The following is a 19,539-nucleotide window of genomic DNA, read 5'->3' as shown; positions in this document are numbered from 1 at the left end:
TCTCCTCGGTATCACATCTAAAACAGTGAAACCTAGGAACATTAAGCTGCCAGTCCTGTCCCTTGCACAACTAAGTCTCTGTAAAGGCAACAACATTGTAATATCATGTACTAGTCCATGGAATGTACTATGTACTAACCTCATTACCCATAATACTCATAACATTGAAGTAAACACATTTCAGCCCATCAATCCCACCATGGTTATTAATCTGCTGTGAGAATTAGCAGATTACTCTCCTTCCTGTCAGTCTTCCTTGGCCACAACCCTACCACCTGTTGACCTGCTACAATGGTTCCTATTCCCCCCACCCCTCTTGAGTAGCACTAGCAAAACTCCCACTGAGGATATTGGTTCCCCTCAGTTCAAATGCAAATCATATTGCTTACATATCCCACCTGGCCTGTAAGTGAGCCCAATGATCCTTAAAACCTTCTCTCTTCTTAGAACCTTCTCTCCTGCACCAGCTCATTAGCCATGTATAGAACTGCACTATGTATCTATTTCTCACTTCACTAGCACATGGCACAATATTATGATCCTGGAGGTCCTGCTCTTTAAATTTATCTGGCTCCATAAAATCCTTCTGCAGGACCTTGTTCCTTCTCCTGCCTATGTCATTGGTGGCTAAATGGACCATAACCCAGGCTACTCACCTTCCCCCCTCCCCCCTATTCTGTAACCACTCTGGGACATCATTGACCCTGGCACCTGTGAGGCAACATATCACCCTGGAGTTGCAAATGCGGCTACAGGAATGCCTATCTGTACCCCTTACTATTGAGTTTTTTTACTCATAAGGTGGTGAGAGTATGGAACGGGCTGCCATCAGAAGTGGTGGATGAGGGTTTGATTTCAACATTTAAAAGAAATTTGGATTAGTATACGGATGGGAGGGGTATGGAGGGCTATGGACTGGGTTCAGGTCAATGTGACTAGGCAAATTAATGGTTCAGCATGGAGTAGATGGGCTGAAATGTCTGCTTCTATGCTGCAGAGTTTTATAACTCTATTTCAACCCAGAAAATATAATCAGAACCCAATTGAGAACTTTTAGTCTATTTTTATTGTTAATCCATAATGGTATTGAATCTGAATTACCACTGTTGGAAAGTTTATTCAGAGATCTAATACTAGTAAATTGGAGCAATGACTTCCTGCATTGTTGCAGAACTTCACTTTCTCATTCAATAGACTGTTAAAAACAAACCTTGCCATATAATGATATTGTGAAGGAAATAATATAGTGTATCAATTGGGTGAAAGAAAGAACATAATATTCTGATTCATTGGAAAAACTGTGTGATTCAAAACCTGTTGGCCAGAAATTAAGTATCATATAGGAGAAGTATTTTACATCAAGGCATTTCTCTTTTGAAAGACTCAGCACTAATGTTTGAGAGAGCTGCACTGTTCTGGGATTACAATGTAATGAAGATGGTGCAAGAAAAAGTAGGGAGGGTGAAGTTTTGGAACCAAGGGGGGAATCATGAGAAGAATTTTGAAAGTGACCACTGTAATCTTGATTAAAAGAAGCATAGATTGTCATAACGATGAGAGAAGTTGGCGATTAAATGGAAAAGAGAAACTATTTATTGGATAGCAAACTCTGAAAGGCACTCTAAGAAACTCCTTAGAAATAAACCAATTGCAAATGACAGAACGCAGAGATAAAATGTTGTAGAAAATTGCAGAAACTAAGAATGGCACCAAGGAGAATGAGAAAGAAACCATGCCACTGGTTTCAAATCTGGTTATGCAATGGAGAACAATCGTGGACAAGAAAAAGCAACACTGGACAAAAATGATTAACGAGAAACTATTTTACTCACATGCCGTTGTAAAATACCACAGGTAAATAACAATCTTTCATGAAGTTAAAATTATAAGTTATTGTATATAGAAATACCTTTTATCTCAGAAATGCTTACACTCCTGCTTATTATTTTAAAGTAAATTAATTCTGATTAAAGAGGGAAATACTTGAATATTTAATATTAAAACCATATACATTTTTTTCTGTTCACAGATATATGAAGGTACAGCTTTGGGGTGACCATGGCTTGAAGAATCTTCCGTAGAGTCAGTTTCTAGTTTTATGGAATCACCAGCTACAGAGGGACCCACAACTCTCCTCCAGCCCAATGTAGCTCCACAGCCTCTGCAGACTGACCTTCAGAGGACAGAAGGGAGTTGTAATAGCATCATTCTGAAGCAACAAGAAGGAGGGTTGCTGGTTTCTCACTAGCACAGTGAACAGGTTAACTAGAGAGGCTTTCTACTCTGCAAATGGCACCCCAACAAAATGCAAAATGCCATGTAACATTCTCTCGTCATTGACTGTACACTGTCATGGATATTTTGAAATAGTCTAAGGAAACAGATAAGTATCCATCACCAACGTGGTGAACAGTGGTACGTAGTGCATCTTTCAACAATGGTTCTTGTGCCCCAGGCTCTATCTGGTGGGCACAGACCAATATTGACTAAGGATAACCTTATAAGAGGTGTGCAGGTTTTCCGTGACGCAGCACAAAAATACAAAACCTTTGCCTTCTGGATCTTGGGTGTGTTCTGTTATGGGCATCTTTGTGACTTGCTATCTCTGCAACAAATGGAGCTTTGTTACAACCAAATTAAAACTTGGCATGGAAGAATTATCCACAAGAAAAATAAATTGTTAGAACTGTCCATGAAAAAATAAATTACTATATTATCGCATATTGTTATTTTTTAATTCTACAAACACTGCATAGTTTAGAATTAGACTGAATTAAAGTTACAGGGAGCATGGCAAGTAACTGGACATACTATGTTAGTGACTTGCATGTTGGCAAAAATGGGTTTTATTTTACGTGGTTCAACTGACAATAACAGGATGGGATTGGCATCACATTTGTGTCAATCACGTCTTGAGATGAACCCATTGAACCCATTTAGTAAGTATACTATTACTGGGCATCCAGCGTAACTGCTTGTTTCATGCAATTGATTAATACATGTTTGCAGTCACATTTTTTGCCTTTAATGGCATTGTCACTTACTGAACATTTTATTGGCTGATAACGTCTGACTATATGCTTAGTCACTTTGCAATCACTCTATATGTTCATATTTATACATTTCCTTACAATATAGAAAGAGCCCTTTTGGCCCGTTGATTCTATACCATCTCTCAAAGCAATCACATTCTGCCATTTCCAATTAAATTATTCACTCTCATGTTCCCAATAACTCTCCTGTTTTTGTCCCATTCGCCTACCTCAGAGGTAATACAGCAGCCAATTAACCTGCCAACCAACATATTTTGGGATGTGGGAGGAAACTGTTAATTCTGACATATGTACATTTTCCAATGTATATTCCAGAAATTTATAGAAATTCTTCAGGTACTCATTTGACTGCAACAGTAACATATAATTCTACATCAGCTTTTAACTAAGAGCATTTTTTCAATGTATTTACAAGGAGTCATTCGTTCATTCATTTTGTGCTATGTCCTATGACCATGATTGTTCTTGGAAAGTTTTCCTTCAGAGTGGCTTGGCATTGCTTTCTTCTGGGCAGTGTCTTTACATGATGGGTGACCCCAGCCATTATCAATACTCTTCAGAGATTATCGGCCTGGCGTTAGTGGTTGCATAACCATGACTTTTGAAATGAACCAGCTGCTCATACTACCATCCACCACCCTGCTCCCATGGCCTTACGAGACCCTGATCAGGGAAGGGGCTAAGTAGGTGCTACACCTTGCTCAAGCTGGCCCGCAGGCTAGTGGAGGGAAGGAGCACCTTATACCTCCTTTGGTAGCGATGTATCTCCAACCCGCCACCCTATTTACAAGAATGTGTGGCTAGAAAGCAGTGCTGGATTAAAGAAGAACAATGAGAAAAATTGAGTTTGTAGTAGCATTTTGAAAAAGGTTAGCTAGGATTTTAAGGTGAAAATAACAGAAAAAAATTATCAGCCTTTACCATAATGGAGTAAGTTGAACAGCAAATTATGTGTAGTCAAAAACAGAGTGAAATGCCTAAATTAGGAGTTATTGTTGAAGTTATCCTGTTGCTTATCAAGCTTCATGTGCCAATGTTTCACTAAGAAATACAGCAGTCAAATTCATGAAAAATTAGATGGCAAATTCTACACTGGCAGGAATCATGTTCGAAAGAAAGGAAAATGGTTGTGGTTGTTAGAGACCAGTCTATCAACCCTAGGACAATTATTTGTTAGGCAAAATCCTCAGCCTAGCTTCAGCAGGGGTCTTCCAATGTAATTCAGAAATGAATATGGTCATTGGAGATGGAGTATTGTCTTGGTCTCACTGCATTTTGCAAGTCGTCAGATTATATAGAAGGACTTACAAAGTTCAGTGACACCGAGATAATAGTCAGGCTTAGTTTGATATGTGGCAAGTGACAAGCATTAGGCTGTGATCTTCTCCACGAAATAAGAATCTAACTGCCCTATATTGATGCTGAACAGTATTACTGTCACCAGATCTCACACTATCCATATTATTGGTCAAAAACACAATTGAACCAGTACTCTTGAGTGAGTACTTATCTCCTGACTCCCAGAGACTTCGACCATCTATACATCACATCAAAACATAGATGTAATACTCACCACTTGTCTAGATGAGTGTAGTTCCAGCATCCCTCAAGAAATTCAGCACTATCCAGAAGAAATGGAAGACTATAAATATTCATTTCTTCCACTTCCATTGAACAGTGGATACCACAGGTGTTATCTGCAAGCTCCACTGCAGAAACTTGCCACGGTTCTCCCAAACTCTCCTGCCAAAGGAGTAAAGATTATTCAACAGCTGGAGACCATTCTGACTTGGGAATTAATTAGTGTTCTTTTTTATCATTGGAACAAAAACATAGAACTCCCTCAAAACAGTGTTTCAGGTATTCAAAAAGGTTGATTGCCTCGATGGTTAGAATGGATAAATATTAGCCTTAATGGTGATGTGATATCCCAAAAATAAATTTTAAAAGTACAGGTACCTATTAAAGGTTCACTAGGCACACCAGAAAAGTCAGTGTGTGTGTCTTTAAATGCAACTGCATACTTTAATGCCATGATTTATCTTAATACAAATAACTTGGTTGCATTGATAATTTATTTTACTTAGTACAGAATTTGATACCTTCAAAGTTTAAAAGCTATTGGAGATATTTTAAATATTGTTTTTTTTTATGTTTTGTATCCTTCTTGTTTGTACCGTGCAGTGTCAGAATGCTGATGCTCAATCTTTCTGCTGACAAGTTCACAATAGGAGTCTGGGCATGTGTAAGGGTGATGAATGGTGATCTCCCCCTTTCACCATTTTCTCATTCTTTAGCTGAAAGAAACATTGGCCAATTCTAGACTGGATGCCAGTCAAACGTTCTGAGTGCAAGGAAAAACGAAACTTGAGTTGGGAGTAAATTGGCCTATTGGTAATAACATTTGCAAGGGAAATGATGTGGATGAGAAATGAGTCTGAGGATGGATCCTACCTGAGGAAGTAGAAAAATGCCCAATTATACCCTGTTCATTAAAATTGAGACAATCTAATCTGGTTAATTGCCAACCAATGTGTCTACTGCCAGTCCTCAGCTGAGTGTGTAGAAAAGTACAACCAAGCAACACTGTCCCAGCAATAGTTTGCTTACTGATGGCCAGTTTGGGTTTCATCAGGAGAGCTTGGCTCCACACCTCAGCGGTTTAAACTTGGACCAAGAGCAGAATTCAGACGGAGAGGTGAGAGATAACTGCCCTGGATATCAAGGCAACATTTTACTGAATATGGTATCAAGATGCCCCTGTACAACAGATCAATATGCATCAAAAATCATTCCCTAAAAGTGACATCACAGGTAGACAGGGTAGTAAAGAGAGCTTTTGGTACATTGGCCTTTATAAATCAAAGTATTGAGTATAAGAGTTGTAATGTTATGGTGAGGTTGTATAAGGCATTAGTGAGGCCGAATTTGGAGTATTGTGTGCAGTTTTGGTCACCAAATTACAGGAAGGATATTAATAAGGTTGAAAGAGTGCAGAGAAGGTTTACAAGGATGTTGCCAGGACTTGAGAAATTGAGTTACAGAGAAAGGCTGAATAGGTTAGGACTTTATTCCCTGGAGCGTAGAAGAATGAGGGGAGACTTGATAGAGGTGTATAAAATTATGACGGGTATAGATAGAGTGAATGCAAGCAGGCTTTTTCCACTCAGGCTAGGGGAGAAAAAAAACAGAGGATATGGCTAAGGGTGAAGGGGGGAAAGTTTAAAGGGAACATTAGAAGGGGCTTCTTCACACAGAGAGTGGTGGGAGTGTGGAATGAGCTGCCAAATGAAGTGGTGAATGTGGGCTCACTTCTAACATTTAAGAAAAATTTGGACAGGTACATGGATGAGAGGTGTATGGAGGGATATGGTCCATGTGCAGGTCAGTGGGACTAGGCAGAAAAATGGTTCAGCACAGCCAAGAAGGGCCAAAAGGCCTTTTTTCTGTGCTGTAATGTTCTATGATTCTAAGAGAGACAAACACTCCAGTTACTGGAGTCTCAAAAGGAAGGTCATTGTTGTCATTGGCATTCAGTCATACCAATAGCAGGAGTCTTTTATGGCAATGTCCTAGACCTTTCTATCTTCAACTTCTTTATCAGTGAACTCCATTTCATCACAGGATCTGATTGTTGCACAATATCCAATTCTATTTGCTATTCCTCAATAATGAAGCAATCCAGACCTGTATGCAGCAACGGCTGGAGAACATTTGGCATTGGCTGATTAGTGACAGGTGACACTGATGCCACAGACACTCAAGACCATCACCATTTCCAACCAGGCAGTATCAGACTCTAATATTCATTGGCATTCCCATACAGAGTCCCCAAACCACAAACTACCGAGGAATCACCATTGAGCAGAAGCTCCAGTGAACCAGCGCAAAAAGAGCATTGCAGTTACGAGAGCCGGTCAGAGATTAGATATCTTTTTGTGAATGACTTACCTCCTATTACCAAAAAAGGCCTTTTCGCCATTTACAAGGCATAAGTCTGGGCTGTGATGGAATACTACTGCCCAAATAAGTGCAGATCCGACAATCATTCAGCCTTATGCACATATTGATCCTCACCTCACAAGTGCACTGCATCTGCCATCTACTAACTGCACTGTGGTCACACTCTGATCCCAGTAGCGTCTCCCAAACCCACAACCTCTACTCCCAAGAAGGGCTACAGGCCATTCGGAGCAGATTCCCCTCGAAGTTGCAGACCATCCTAACTTGGAAATATATTACTGTTCCTTCATTGCAATTAGAGGTGGACAATAAATGCTGGTCTTGACAGAAAGACTCTGATCTTGAAATAATACATAAGTTAAATGTTGCCATTGCAGAAATTCAACTGGGCACTTCCACTCACAAGTTGCGCTTGCATCAGTAATTTATTTTTTATTTCTAATGTGTAGCAGGTGATGTCATTTCCTGGCAACACACAGAAAGTGCTGGAGGAACTCAGCCGAAGGGTCCTAGCTAAAACGTCGATTGTACTCTTTTCCATCGATCCTACCTGGCCTGCTGAGTTCCTCCAGCATTTTGTGTGTGTTGCTTGGATTTCCAGCATCTGCAGATGATCTCTTGTTTGTGATGCCACTTTCTGCGTAGTCTGGCAAAATTAATTCAAGTGGTTCTTGGGCATTCTCAACGAATCCAGATATTAATAGTGCTACTACCTCAGATTAATGGCCTGACCAGTGCTTGGATCTTGTCTAAAGTGGGGCCTCTTTATTATGGTTTAATTTTTCATAACAACCTTAGCAATATGCTGCCACCAATCTCCCAACCACTCAGAACTGCGACTCATTTTGTCCCTGATCAACAACTCCTCCATGGCTCTTCTCAATACAGATAGCCCCTGATTTATAATCCCTTTTGCCCTGAATAGTATTCTGATACACAACCCAATCCCCTCCTGGCCCAACGAGCCTTTGCTGCCCAATTACGCCATGTAACAAATTAACCTACTAATCCGTATGTCTTTGGAATGTGTGAGGAAAATGGAGCACCCAGAGGAATCCCACATTCACTCTTAAAAGGCGCAAGTGGAAAATGGCCCTGGCTGCTCTTCAAAGCTTACTGTAAATTCGGACATATCCATCGGTTCTCTGGAGTTTTTACTCTAGGGCGAAAATTCCCAAGTTGTCAAGTCTCCAGATAACCCATGCCTGGTAATGTTCTCATAAATTTCAACTGTACCTGCTCTTAAGAATTTGGTATTCTTCCTAAGTATATTGTTTAGAATTGGAGACAATATTCCAGTAAGGCTTGATCAGTGAGGTATAACAGTTCAGTGTAATTTTCCACAGTGTTTCCGTTTGTTTTTAACAGCTTCATCATCATATTGCCAACTATAAGGATTTATACAGCTGACCCTATTACACCCACCCACCCACCTCTTCCCTGACCGCTTTTGAAAATATACTGACTATTACATAAATCTAGGATTTATGAACTGAAGAAATAGTACACCTTTGCAGTTGATGCCTTTTCAGTCAGACATGATGACCTCAGCTTTCCTCTGAGACAGCTGCAAAAGTTTTCACAGCAACATTGTGAAGAAGAGCACATGGAATCCTGACCAATGTTTATTGTTCTATCACTGTCACAAAAAATGATTGACTAGTGATGATTGAATTGCTATTGTGGGAGCTTCTTGTATGCCAATTGACCATTGCATTTCCTAGATTAGAACAGCGATTGATTGTATTTTGGTGTATCCTAAGTCTGTAGAGGGGCTGTATGAATGCAAGTCCTTTAGTTTTTACTTGTTTTCCATATTTTCTCCTCTGCAAGAGATTACCCATGCCATAATCAAAGTGTGCATTTGTTTAAACTGTATGGCTTCTGAAAGGAGATGATGACTCCATGCCGTTTTCTTTCACAGAGTACCTTCATAAACAGACCTGCCCTGGGATGTTTGCCTCCTGAGAATTACGTTCAAAAACTATCAGAGACACTGCTTTCAGTGAGTACAACTGTGCAGTATGGCATCTGAAATCTGGGACTGGTGGTTGCAGGGGCACAGGGCATTTCAAGTGATCTGAGAACATTTTATTGCTCAGAGTTTCTGTTAAATATCCCTTTGTAAATGCATAGTCATGGTTAGAAAAGGCAAAACATATCTATAGTTTGTTAGTTCTTGATCAACGCACAATCAGGATCTTGGATTGCTATTGATACAGTCATGCCGTAAAGTCATAACAACACACAGGGGGCCATTCAGTCCATAAAGCCCTGACTCCAGCCATCTTAGCTCTCCAGGTCATTGAGCTCCAACTACAGCAAGGTTGTGGTCCTCTTGCAGGATACTTAGGCTAGAAATGTGTTTTTTTTTTAATTCACGTGCCAACTTTTATGAATGGAAAGATACAAATATCTGACAAACTCAGGCGAAGCTCTCAGTGAGGTCAGTGTGACACAATGGGAATCTTTGAATAAGGCTTTTATCTCGAAGTGGGTTCAGATAAAGACTACTGTAAATTCTATGATGATATCAACATCATTAAGATCTGGACTTTCTTCCTTACAGATAGCCCCAAAAGGTTTGAAACAAGTGCAAACAATGTCATGTGGCTCCTGTTCCAATGAGAATGCCTTCAAAGCAGCTTGCATCTGGTACAGAGTAAGTGAAAAATTCCCAATATAGTTGAACTTCAAAGTTCAAAGTAAATTTTTTATCAAATTACTTATATGTCATCATGTACAACACTGGGATTCATTTTCTTGCAGGCATACTTAACAGATCCATATTAGAATAATAAGTGTAATAGAATCAATGGAAGACCACACTATTTTGGGTGTTCAACAAGTGTGCAAAAGACAACAAACAAAACACAAAAAGATAGAAATAATGATAAAACTAAATAAGCAATAAATATTGAGATTGTGAGATAAAGAGTCCGTGAAAGTGAGTCCATAGGTTGTGGGAACACCTCCATGATGGGAAATTTTCTATCTAAGTACACTTCATAAATACATTTGTGTTTGGGCAATACAGTGAAATTAGAAAGAACCTTTACACCAAATCTGAGAGCTAAGGCCAGGAATTTGTTGAATGATGGCTGTCTCTCACATACTGTAGGTCAGTAAAGCCAAAGGTCAACTGCTGAGAATATCCTGAACCTCAATGACACAGCTCCTGCACAAAGCCTCAGCTTTACGTGCAGAGATTGGAAATCTATTGGTCATATATGCCCTGTCCATATACTACTGAGGAAACCTTTGAAGTAGGCAAAGCCAGACTTCCCAGCACCCTCAAGACTGGAAACATATTAATGTGTTGAAATTTGTAGAACACTACAAACAGAAACAGGCCCTTTGGCCCATCTAGTCCATGCTAAGCTATTATTCCACCGTCTCATTGACCTGCGTAGCCTTCCACACACCCTCCATCCACATACTTATCCAATGTTGTACTCGAACCCACATCTACCACTTCTGCTGGCAGCTCGTTCCACACTCTCCCACCCTCTAAGTGAAGGAGTTCGCTAAACATTTTAACTTTCACCTTTAACTCATGACCTCTAAGTTGTAGTCTCAACCAACCTCAGTGAAACAAGCTTGCTTGCATTCACCCTACCCATACCTCTCATGATTTTGTACATTTCTATTCAAATTTCCTTTCATTCTCCTATGCTCCAGGGAATAAAAAAACTAACCTATTCAACTTTTCACTATAACGCAGCTTCTCAAGTTCCAACAATATCCTTGTAAATTTTCTCTCCACTCTTTCAGAAAGAATAATAATGTTCCTGTAGGTAGGTGACCAGAATTAGGGTAGATAAGTCCCTGGGGCTGGATGACTATTACCCCAGGTTACTAAGGAAAGTGAGGAAAGAGTTTGCTGCACCTTTGGTAATTAACTTTGTGTCCTTACCGGTTGTAGGATCAATGCCTGAGGATTGAAGGGTGGCAAATCTTATTCTTTTGTTCAAGAAAGGTAATATATATAATCCTGGGGAAGTATAGAGCAGTGGGTCTTACGCCATTGGTGGGTAAACTGTTGGAGAGGACTGTTGGAAATGCTGTAGTAAAAGCATAGTCTGATTGGAGATAGTCAAAATGGCTTTGTGAGGGGAAGGTCGTGCCTCGTGAGCCTGATTGAATTCATTGATTAAGTGACAAACATCTCAGTGTAGGTGGTGTACATGGATTTTAGTGTGGCATTTGACAAGGTTCCTCATGGTATGCTCATTCAGAAAGGCAGGAGGCATCGGATCTGGGGAAACTGCATGGATTCAGAATTGGCTTGCCCGCAGAAGGCAGAGGATGGTAATAAATGCGTATTCTCTCTCAATATGTTTATTAGTTTCTGCATAAAGGAATACAGAGTACAAGAAGATGTATATTATAAATCAAAAGAAAAAAATAAAATAATCCCAAATACATTGTATTAAAATACAGTTACAATCAAAAAACACTGTATTCATAAAAATTAAATTAAATCATAATACTGAAATATAATAATTTGTTATACAGAAAAAAAATCTAAACCCCCTACCAAAGTCAGAGCTGTTAAGAAAAGCAAGATAAAAGGGGAAAAATACCCTTGCATATAATAAAATATATTATTAGCCACCATATGTACTTTTACAACAAATCAAAGGTTTTGAAAATAACTCAAAAATGGTCCCCACAATGTATAAAAGTCTTGGCTAGATTCAAAAACTGAACATCGGATCTTCTCTAAATTTAAGCATGACATAACATCCCGTAACCATTGAGCAGGAATAGCGGATCATCATCCTTCCATTTAAGCAAGAGCGCCCTCCTAGCTGTAAGAGAAGTAAAAGCCAAAATATGCAAATCAGGTGTCTCCAAAATAAAGTCTTTTCCTCCAACGATACCAAATAATGTGGTCAAAGGGTATAAATGTGTATTCTGCCTGGAGATTGGTGACTAGTGGTGTTCGGCAGGGATCTGTTCTGGGACCCCTGCTCTATGTGATTCTTATAAATGACTTGGATAAGGAAGTGGAATGGAAGGGAGGATTAGAAAGTTTGCAGATGACACAAAAGTCGGTGGTGTTGTAGTTAGTGTTGAAGGTTGTCATATAATTGAGAGGATGCAGAGATGGGCTGAGGAATGGCAGGAGGAGTTTAATGCGGAGAAGTGTGAAATGCCTCACTTTGAAAGGTCGAACTTGAAGGTAGAATTTTTAACAGTGTGCTAAGCAGAGCAATTTTAGGATTTACATCCATAGCATAGGGTGATTAATGGTGTGATGGCCTTCACTAGTCAGGGGACTGAGTTCAAGAGCTGTGAGGCAGTGTTGCCACTTTATAAAACTCTGGTTAAACCACACAAGACTATCATGTTCATTTCTGGTTGCATCATTATAGGAAGGATGTGGAAGCTTCAGAGAGGGTGCAGAGAAGATTTTCCCAGACGCAGCCTGGATTGGAGAGCATGTTTTATGAGGATAGGTTGCGAGGGCTAGGGCCACTTTGGATAGAAGAAGAATGAGAGGAGACTTTATAGAGATGTACAAGCTGATCAGAGCCATAGATTGAATGGACAGCCACTGCCTTTTACAACTTTAAAGTGCGGAGAGGAAAGTATCAGGGATATCAGAAGTGCTTTTTATTTTTGTACAGAGAGTGGTGGGTGCGTAGAACACGTTGCCAGCGGTGGTGATGGAGGCAGAAGCATTAGGGACATTTAAAATTTTCTTCGATGGCATGAAAAGGAAATGGAGGGCTATGTGGGAGGGAGATGTTAGACTTTCCCCCACATCTCAAGGATGTGGGGATTAGTAGCTAGTTGGCTACTGTAAATACCCTCTACCTTGGAGAATAGTTGTAGAAGCAAGGGGAGCTAGTGGGAATGAAAGGAAAATAAAATGGGTTTAGTCTAAATGTAGTGTGTGATAGTCAGTGTAGACTTGTTGAACTGGGGGTGGCTTGTTTCCATGCTGCACGTCTTTGTGAACACATGAAGGAACAACTGCTTTAATTGTCTAAGCCTACTCTGCAGCACAAGTCACGCTACGGCTTCATGCCGTATAGACATTTTGCACCTGCAGAGTTTCATAGAAAGCAATGGCTTACCATCCAAAACCAATGTAATGTGCCCTTTCCCAGGCTCTGAAGGATTTCTAGACAAACACCTATTTTTTAAACCGCCAGCTTTATTCTGTCCCCAGTCATGTTTTACCTGTCCTAGAAGTAGTTGACGGTGAGCCTCTCCAAAATGTAGTGAAGTCTGTCCTTCCTCATCTTTTTCATTAATTTAAAAATGCATCAAAAAAAATCTCAGTTACTTTCTAACACATTGTAAAAGGATAAATTTCCCTGATTAATGGCGGAAACATTGATTCAATTAATAATCTTCAGATCTGGATAACAAGGAAAGAAAGCATTCCTTTCTTTGAACATGAAAAAAGAGATTGGACAGATTTCCCTGGAACAGTGGTGGCTGAGGCAAGACCTGGTAGAAGTTTATAACATTCGGAGAGCCATAATTTCCCAAGGTCATCATACCCAATTCCAATGGGCCTGTATTTAAGGTGAGGGGGGAGAGTTCAAAGGAGATGTGAAGAGCAAGTTCTCTTCACACAGAGAGTGTTGGGTGCCTGGAATGTGCTGTCGGGAGTGATGGTGAAGGCAGATTTTATTAAAAGGGTTTAGGAGGTTCTGTTGCAGGTATTCACCTTCAATAACAATAATTGATTGGGGACAAAGAGAATTTTATTAACCAATAATTGGCTTTATTGGCTCAATTAAAAAACAAATGTGCAAGTCACACAAAACTAAATGACTGTGCACACACTCATGGTGTTTATCTGGCTCTCCCTGAACAGTCAAGGTTAATACTTGGGAATAGGAGCCTACTCTGTCTAATCATATTGAACTGCTCAACTGAGTCAGATTCTCATTCGACCTGGCCAAAGGCTACAAGCAATATTTACTTTATTGCCCTTTCCCCAGATTTAAGCGTCAGGTAATTTTCTCTGTTCATTTTGAATTAGACTAGTTCAAACCAGTTTAGCCAGGTCAGCCAAACTTTGGGCTCAGGCTGCTTCCAGTCAGAGGCTGTCTTTTCACAAGTCTGCCATTTCTACCTAACCAAAAAATTATCTGGAAATGATTTCAGCAGGATCCTCATTGTGTCAACTTCCAATTGCTCTGATTAAGCCATCCCCAGCAAGAACCAGTTCACAAAATGGTGTCTGCGAGAGCCCTCTCATTAAATGGCAGCCTCCATTCCTACAACCACTTGGTAAGAACAAAGGCATTTGGTGTGTCTGCTTCCACTGTCCTTGGCACAGTCCAGTTAGATGTGCAGTTTTTAATTCTTTGTGACCAAAAGCTCTTAATTAGGCACATGAATATGCAGAGAATGGAGAACTAGACCATGTGCAGGTAGAAGGGGTTAAGTGTCCATTAGTTTAATTAGATTGGCACCACATTATAGGCTGAATGATCTGTTCTTTCTTTGTTCTGTTCTAATATTAAATGCATTAATTACTTTATATTCCATCCATTTAAGTTAGGAAAGAAAAAACAAACATCAAATGAATTAAGTAGGTATTTCCTTTCTTTTACACACCTCCAGCTATTTGAAAATGATAATCCAAGTCAAACTCATTGTAATGTGTACAAGTACAGTGAAAAACTTGCTTGCAGTAGCAACACATGTACGTCGATACAGACAACACACAGAATATAAATTACACACAATTTTATTTGCTGTTTGATGGATCTTTTAAGAATGAAGAAAGGTTCATGGAGGGAGCAATAAAAAATTATATTACTGGTTTATGCTGAGCTTTTAAGCTTATTGAGAGTTCAACGTGACATTTTGTTACCAGAGAAAAACATTTGTGCTCCAGTATTGCTGCCACTGGGGAACATGAACATTGGCTGTTAATTTTCCCCCACACATGCTGTCTGACCCGCTGAGCTTCTCCAGCATTTTGTGTTATGTTGCTGGGGAAAGCCCCTCCCTCAGAGGACTCTTTGACACCCCTCTAGGTGGCAGCATTCAACGGCATGATGAGGTGAACACTTCACTGGAAGTGTTTGACTTGGGAAGCTGTACTTATTGTTGGCCGATCTTTCACTTCAGGTTATTTTTTTGAAAATGAGCTGTGAACATTTTCTTTTTGAATAGAACAAAGAAAGAGGAGAAACTATACACACAAAGGAAGAACTGGAATCTTGTATGATCAACCAAGTAAGTTTCTAAATCCTGAAGAATGCTTGAATTTGCAGCTCTTACAAAAATTATAAATAACACCTGTATAAATCTGTTTCAGTCTTATTTTGTTACACCCTATCAGTTACAAATTTAAGTGAACAATTAATTTGTCCCATCTGTACAACTGTCTCAGCTCAGCTGGCAACCCTGTTGTTTATCCTGATAGGACCTTGTACTTCTATTCCTCCTTTTTAAATTTAAACAAGTTATCAAGAGAAATAGCATACACATAGGTTGTATCTACTTTATCTTGTCTCACTGATGAATATCTAGATGTCTTTTAATATAAATTTATGTTCTAATGCTTTAAACTTATTCTGAAGTAGTTTTTTGTCTTTGACTGTCAATATTCTGTTTGCTTCTCTGTAGAATCACCTTACTCCATAAGACACATTTACTATAACCCTGTATGACTCCTGGCCAGTGTTAATTCCTGTTTTCCAATTGTTTATACTTTAAAATCTATATCTGTAACCTTCTCCAGAAACATCATCATATCTCTGACTCTTTCCATCAGTTAACTGTTGCTCTAAATCTAGTGGGTGGGAGTTTATGAATTAAAAACCAAGTGACACCAGGCATAATACAGGTATCCTTAATTTTTAAGAAGTCTAGTTGAATTGAATGTCAGAATTTTAACACTCTAAAGCTCATCCTTAAACCCACCATTCCCATTATTTGGATAAAAGATGGATAATCAGTCATGATGCAATAATTTTGTTTTATTTTTTGACATTATCTTTGCCAAATCTCTCACTATAATGACATCTTCAGCTGAAATAATTGGTTTTTTGCATCAACCAGTTGTGGTGTCTGGTCAGTTTACATTTTTGACATTTAAAAATCAAGTATACTTCAATACACATCAGGACAAAATAAAGCAATTTTCTGCAATGGTGAAATGTATCCCCAAGTGCAGTGTTGTTCAGAATGCTCACTCCATATCGACTGAGGTTTACACTGAGAGGCACCATTGATTGGGTACCATGCAGGTGTACCTCTGTGTTAACATCTCTCTAACAAAAAGATCTATTATTCAGAGAGAGTTCAGTGTCACCATCCCTTTATCAGAGTAACATGTGAACAGATCCTATTTCTGACAAAGCTCCCTTGTGAACTGAAAATGCTGCTGAGATTTAAGGGACCAAATGAAGTTTAGGTAAAGTACTTAGCAAACAGAATTAATGCGTGTTGCATAGGTAGTGTTAATGTGTAGGACTGAAAATTTGAATTTGTTTAAATCTTATATCCATCTCACAACATGAAGGAGTAAAAATCTTTGTGTTAAATTACAGACATGTGAACTTAAAAGTCTAATGGCTTGTGGAAAGAAGCTGTCCTGTAGCATGTTGGTCCTGGCTTTAATGCTGCGGTATCATTTACCAAATGGAAGCAGCTAAAACAGTTTATGGTTGGGGTGACTGGTGTCCCCGATGATCTTCCAGGTCTTCTTTATGCACCTGCTGCTATAAATGCCCTCAATGGAGGGAAGTTTACATCCACTGATGCGCTGGGCTGTCTGTACCACTCTCTGCAGTGCCCAGCAATCAAAGTTGGTGCAGTTCCCATGCCAGGCGGTGATACAGCCAGTCGGGATGCTCTCAGTGGTGCCCCGTAGAAGGTCTTGAGGACTTGGGGGACTCATGCCGAGTTTCTTCAGTCGCCTGAGGTGGAAGAGGTGCTGTTGTGGATTTTTGCCGCACAGCTGTTGTGTACGGTCCAGGTGAGATCTTCAATGATGTGTATGCCAAAGAACTTGAAACTACTCACCCTCCCAACTGAAGTCCCAATGATGTTGATCAGGGCGAGCCTGTCTCCATTCTTCCTGTAATCCATGATGGGCTCCTTTGTTTTTTGGACATAGAGGGGGAGGTTGTTATCTTGACACCACACTGTCAGGAAGTTACTCTCCTCTATGGGCTGTCTTGTCACTGCTAGAAGTAAGGCCAATCAATGTTGTGTCATTGTAAAAGTAAAAATATAAATGACATAAGGAAGTCGAGTTTCCCCTTCCCCTGCTTTGCAGCTTTCCAGAAGTCAAAATCAATAAACTGGTGGAATCTCATGGTGCAGGTTTTGTAATGGATGAGGATACACAAGAAACAGACTCTGTAGATTTCATGTGAAACAGTGCCACCTGGTGGCATCTCACTGCTGTTACTTTCTTCAGGCTCCAGGCAGTCCTGACATAACCATTCTGTCCTTCATGGGTGGATTTCATGGAAGAACTTTTGGTAAGGAATAAGCTTTTCTGATTTTTAAAAATATATATTTTTTTTAAAATATGAATAAGCAAATGTGCTTGGCTTCAAAGTGCTACAAGAATGATCTGAAATTACATTCATATATCACTGATACTGTAATTGTCATTTAAATAAATGTAACATCTTGGTCTATGGTGTTAATGTTGGCCACAAGACAAATTAGAGAGCCATAATGTAAAATTGGATGCCCAATAAATGTGAGAAGGAGTAAACAAAATTATCAGGAAATTATTTGAAAGATAATCAAGAGCTAATAGTAATCAACCATTTTGGCAAAGATGTTAAAGAAGTTTGAGCCTCTGGTTAATTATTTGTTCTCTTTTGGGTCAAATTCACATGGGATTCCATGGGATTATAATGTGGCATTTGGAGAAATTGCCATTTCCTTTCCATCCAAAATTAATTATTCTGGGATAGCTACTTACAAGGTTTTTATAACTTTGTGTTTGTTGGCAATACTACTTCTTAAAAATGGTAGATTTACTGTTTCTGAAAAGAGATGTATTTCTTTCAAATGCTGATATAAAGTATTGCCACTAAATTAATCTTGCAGCAATATCACTGTAGACAACAAATAAACTGTATATTAACAGTTTCCCATGGTATTGATAATCATTCTCTCTCAATGGGACAGTGCAACTACCCAAATATTGGCACAAAGTTATTATGGTCACACAATACCTTCGTGCATTGTTGAGGGAGGAAAGGTGTGAGGTGTAGAGAGACTTGGAAAAAATAGGAAGATAGAAAATAAAAACCAAAGTAATGTGTGAGGGTAGGAGAATCTGGAGTTGAATTGGGGACTGGAATATTGTTTTGCATTGACAGAAAGAGGGGAAATAAACTTGGAAAATACTGCCGGGGGGTATTATGGGGTTGGGGTCAGGACTAGCTGCAAAAGGGATTAATGCGAGGAATCAGAGGATAGGGCTTGTGAATCACAACACCAGCAATCAAAATACAGGTCAATTATGTTTTTGTAGCTTGTAGCTTAAAGATAAATAAATATTTATGATTGGTGCACAACAAATTGCTGCAAACAATCTTTGAGAATGTTGTAATTTTATGTATTCTTCCACCAATCCAGTGATTACAATCATATCTTACCAGTTTGCAATATTTGTGCAATACTGAAGTACTATACCACTTAATTCTGATGTTAAGTTTTCATACAATTACTTAAAATGTGCAAATAAAATATTGACATGCTTTGCCTTTCATTTATCTTTAGGTTGCCTGGCAGCAACCCATTCTAAGGCTGTCCACAAATTAGATATTCCAGCCTTTGATTGGCCCATAGCTCCATTTCCAAAACTGAAGTATCCCTTGGAAGAGTTTGTGAGAGAGAATTCAGAAGAAGAAGCAAGATGCTTGGAGGAGGTAATTACTGTATTATCTCCTTACCTATTTAGAATATCAGTAGAAATGTTAAAATATTAATACTATTTCAACCTGCAAGTTCAAGTTGAAGTTCATTTATTGTCATCTGACTATACATGTATACAACCAAATGAAACAGTGTTCCTTTAGACCATAGTGCAACAACAAAACATATCACATACGCAGTACATGAATCAAATATTACCAAATATAAGTTAATAAAATATATTTCAAAATGTCTGTAGTGTTCAGCACAGGTAAACAGTAAACAGCTCACTGTCTTAGTGATGAGAACTCGGTGGTAGCAGGTATTTATTAGTCTCACAGCCTGAAGGAAGAAGCTGTTACCCAGTCTGACAGTCCAAGTCACGATGCTCCTGTACCTCCTTCCTGATGGTCGTGGGTCAAAGGTATTGTGGGATGGGTGGTAGGGATCCTCTACAATGCTTGGGACCCTTTGTTTACAACACTTAAGGTAAATATCACAAATGGGGGAGAGGGAGATCCTGGTGATCCTATCGATTGCTTTTACTATCCTCTTCAGGGTCTTATGGTGTGATGCCTTTTAACTTTCGTACCACACAACAATGCAGCCAGACAGGACACTCAATGGTACTCCTATAGAAAGTTGTTAGAAT

At 39.3% G+C, this 19,539-nt stretch overlaps 1 protein-coding gene across 2 annotated transcripts in view; it reads left to right on the top strand.

Moving 5' to 3' along the window:
• abat (4-aminobutyrate aminotransferase) overlaps positions 1-19,539 on the top strand; it is a 181,179-nt gene that overhangs the window by 149,871 nt on the left and 11,769 nt on the right. For both annotated transcript variants that reach the window (XM_073060574.1, XM_073060573.1), the window contains exons 7-11: positions 8,941-9,021; positions 9,586-9,678; positions 15,171-15,233; positions 17,428-17,491; positions 18,753-18,901. In XM_073060574.1, the coding sequence (XP_072916675.1) occupies positions 8,941-9,021; positions 9,586-9,678; positions 15,171-15,233; positions 17,428-17,491; positions 18,753-18,901 (450 nt within the window). The remainder of the gene's footprint in view (positions 1-8,940; positions 9,022-9,585; positions 9,679-15,170; positions 15,234-17,427; positions 17,492-18,752; positions 18,902-19,539) is intronic.

The sequence above is a fragment of the Hemitrygon akajei genome, chromosome 11 (genome assembly GCF_048418815.1).
Source record: "Hemitrygon akajei chromosome 11, sHemAka1.3, whole genome shotgun sequence".
Lineage (NCBI taxonomy): Eukaryota > Metazoa > Chordata > Chondrichthyes > Myliobatiformes > Dasyatidae > Hemitrygon > Hemitrygon akajei.
Note: the sequence above shows the minus strand (reverse complement) of the source record. Positions and strands in the feature narration are given on the sequence as shown.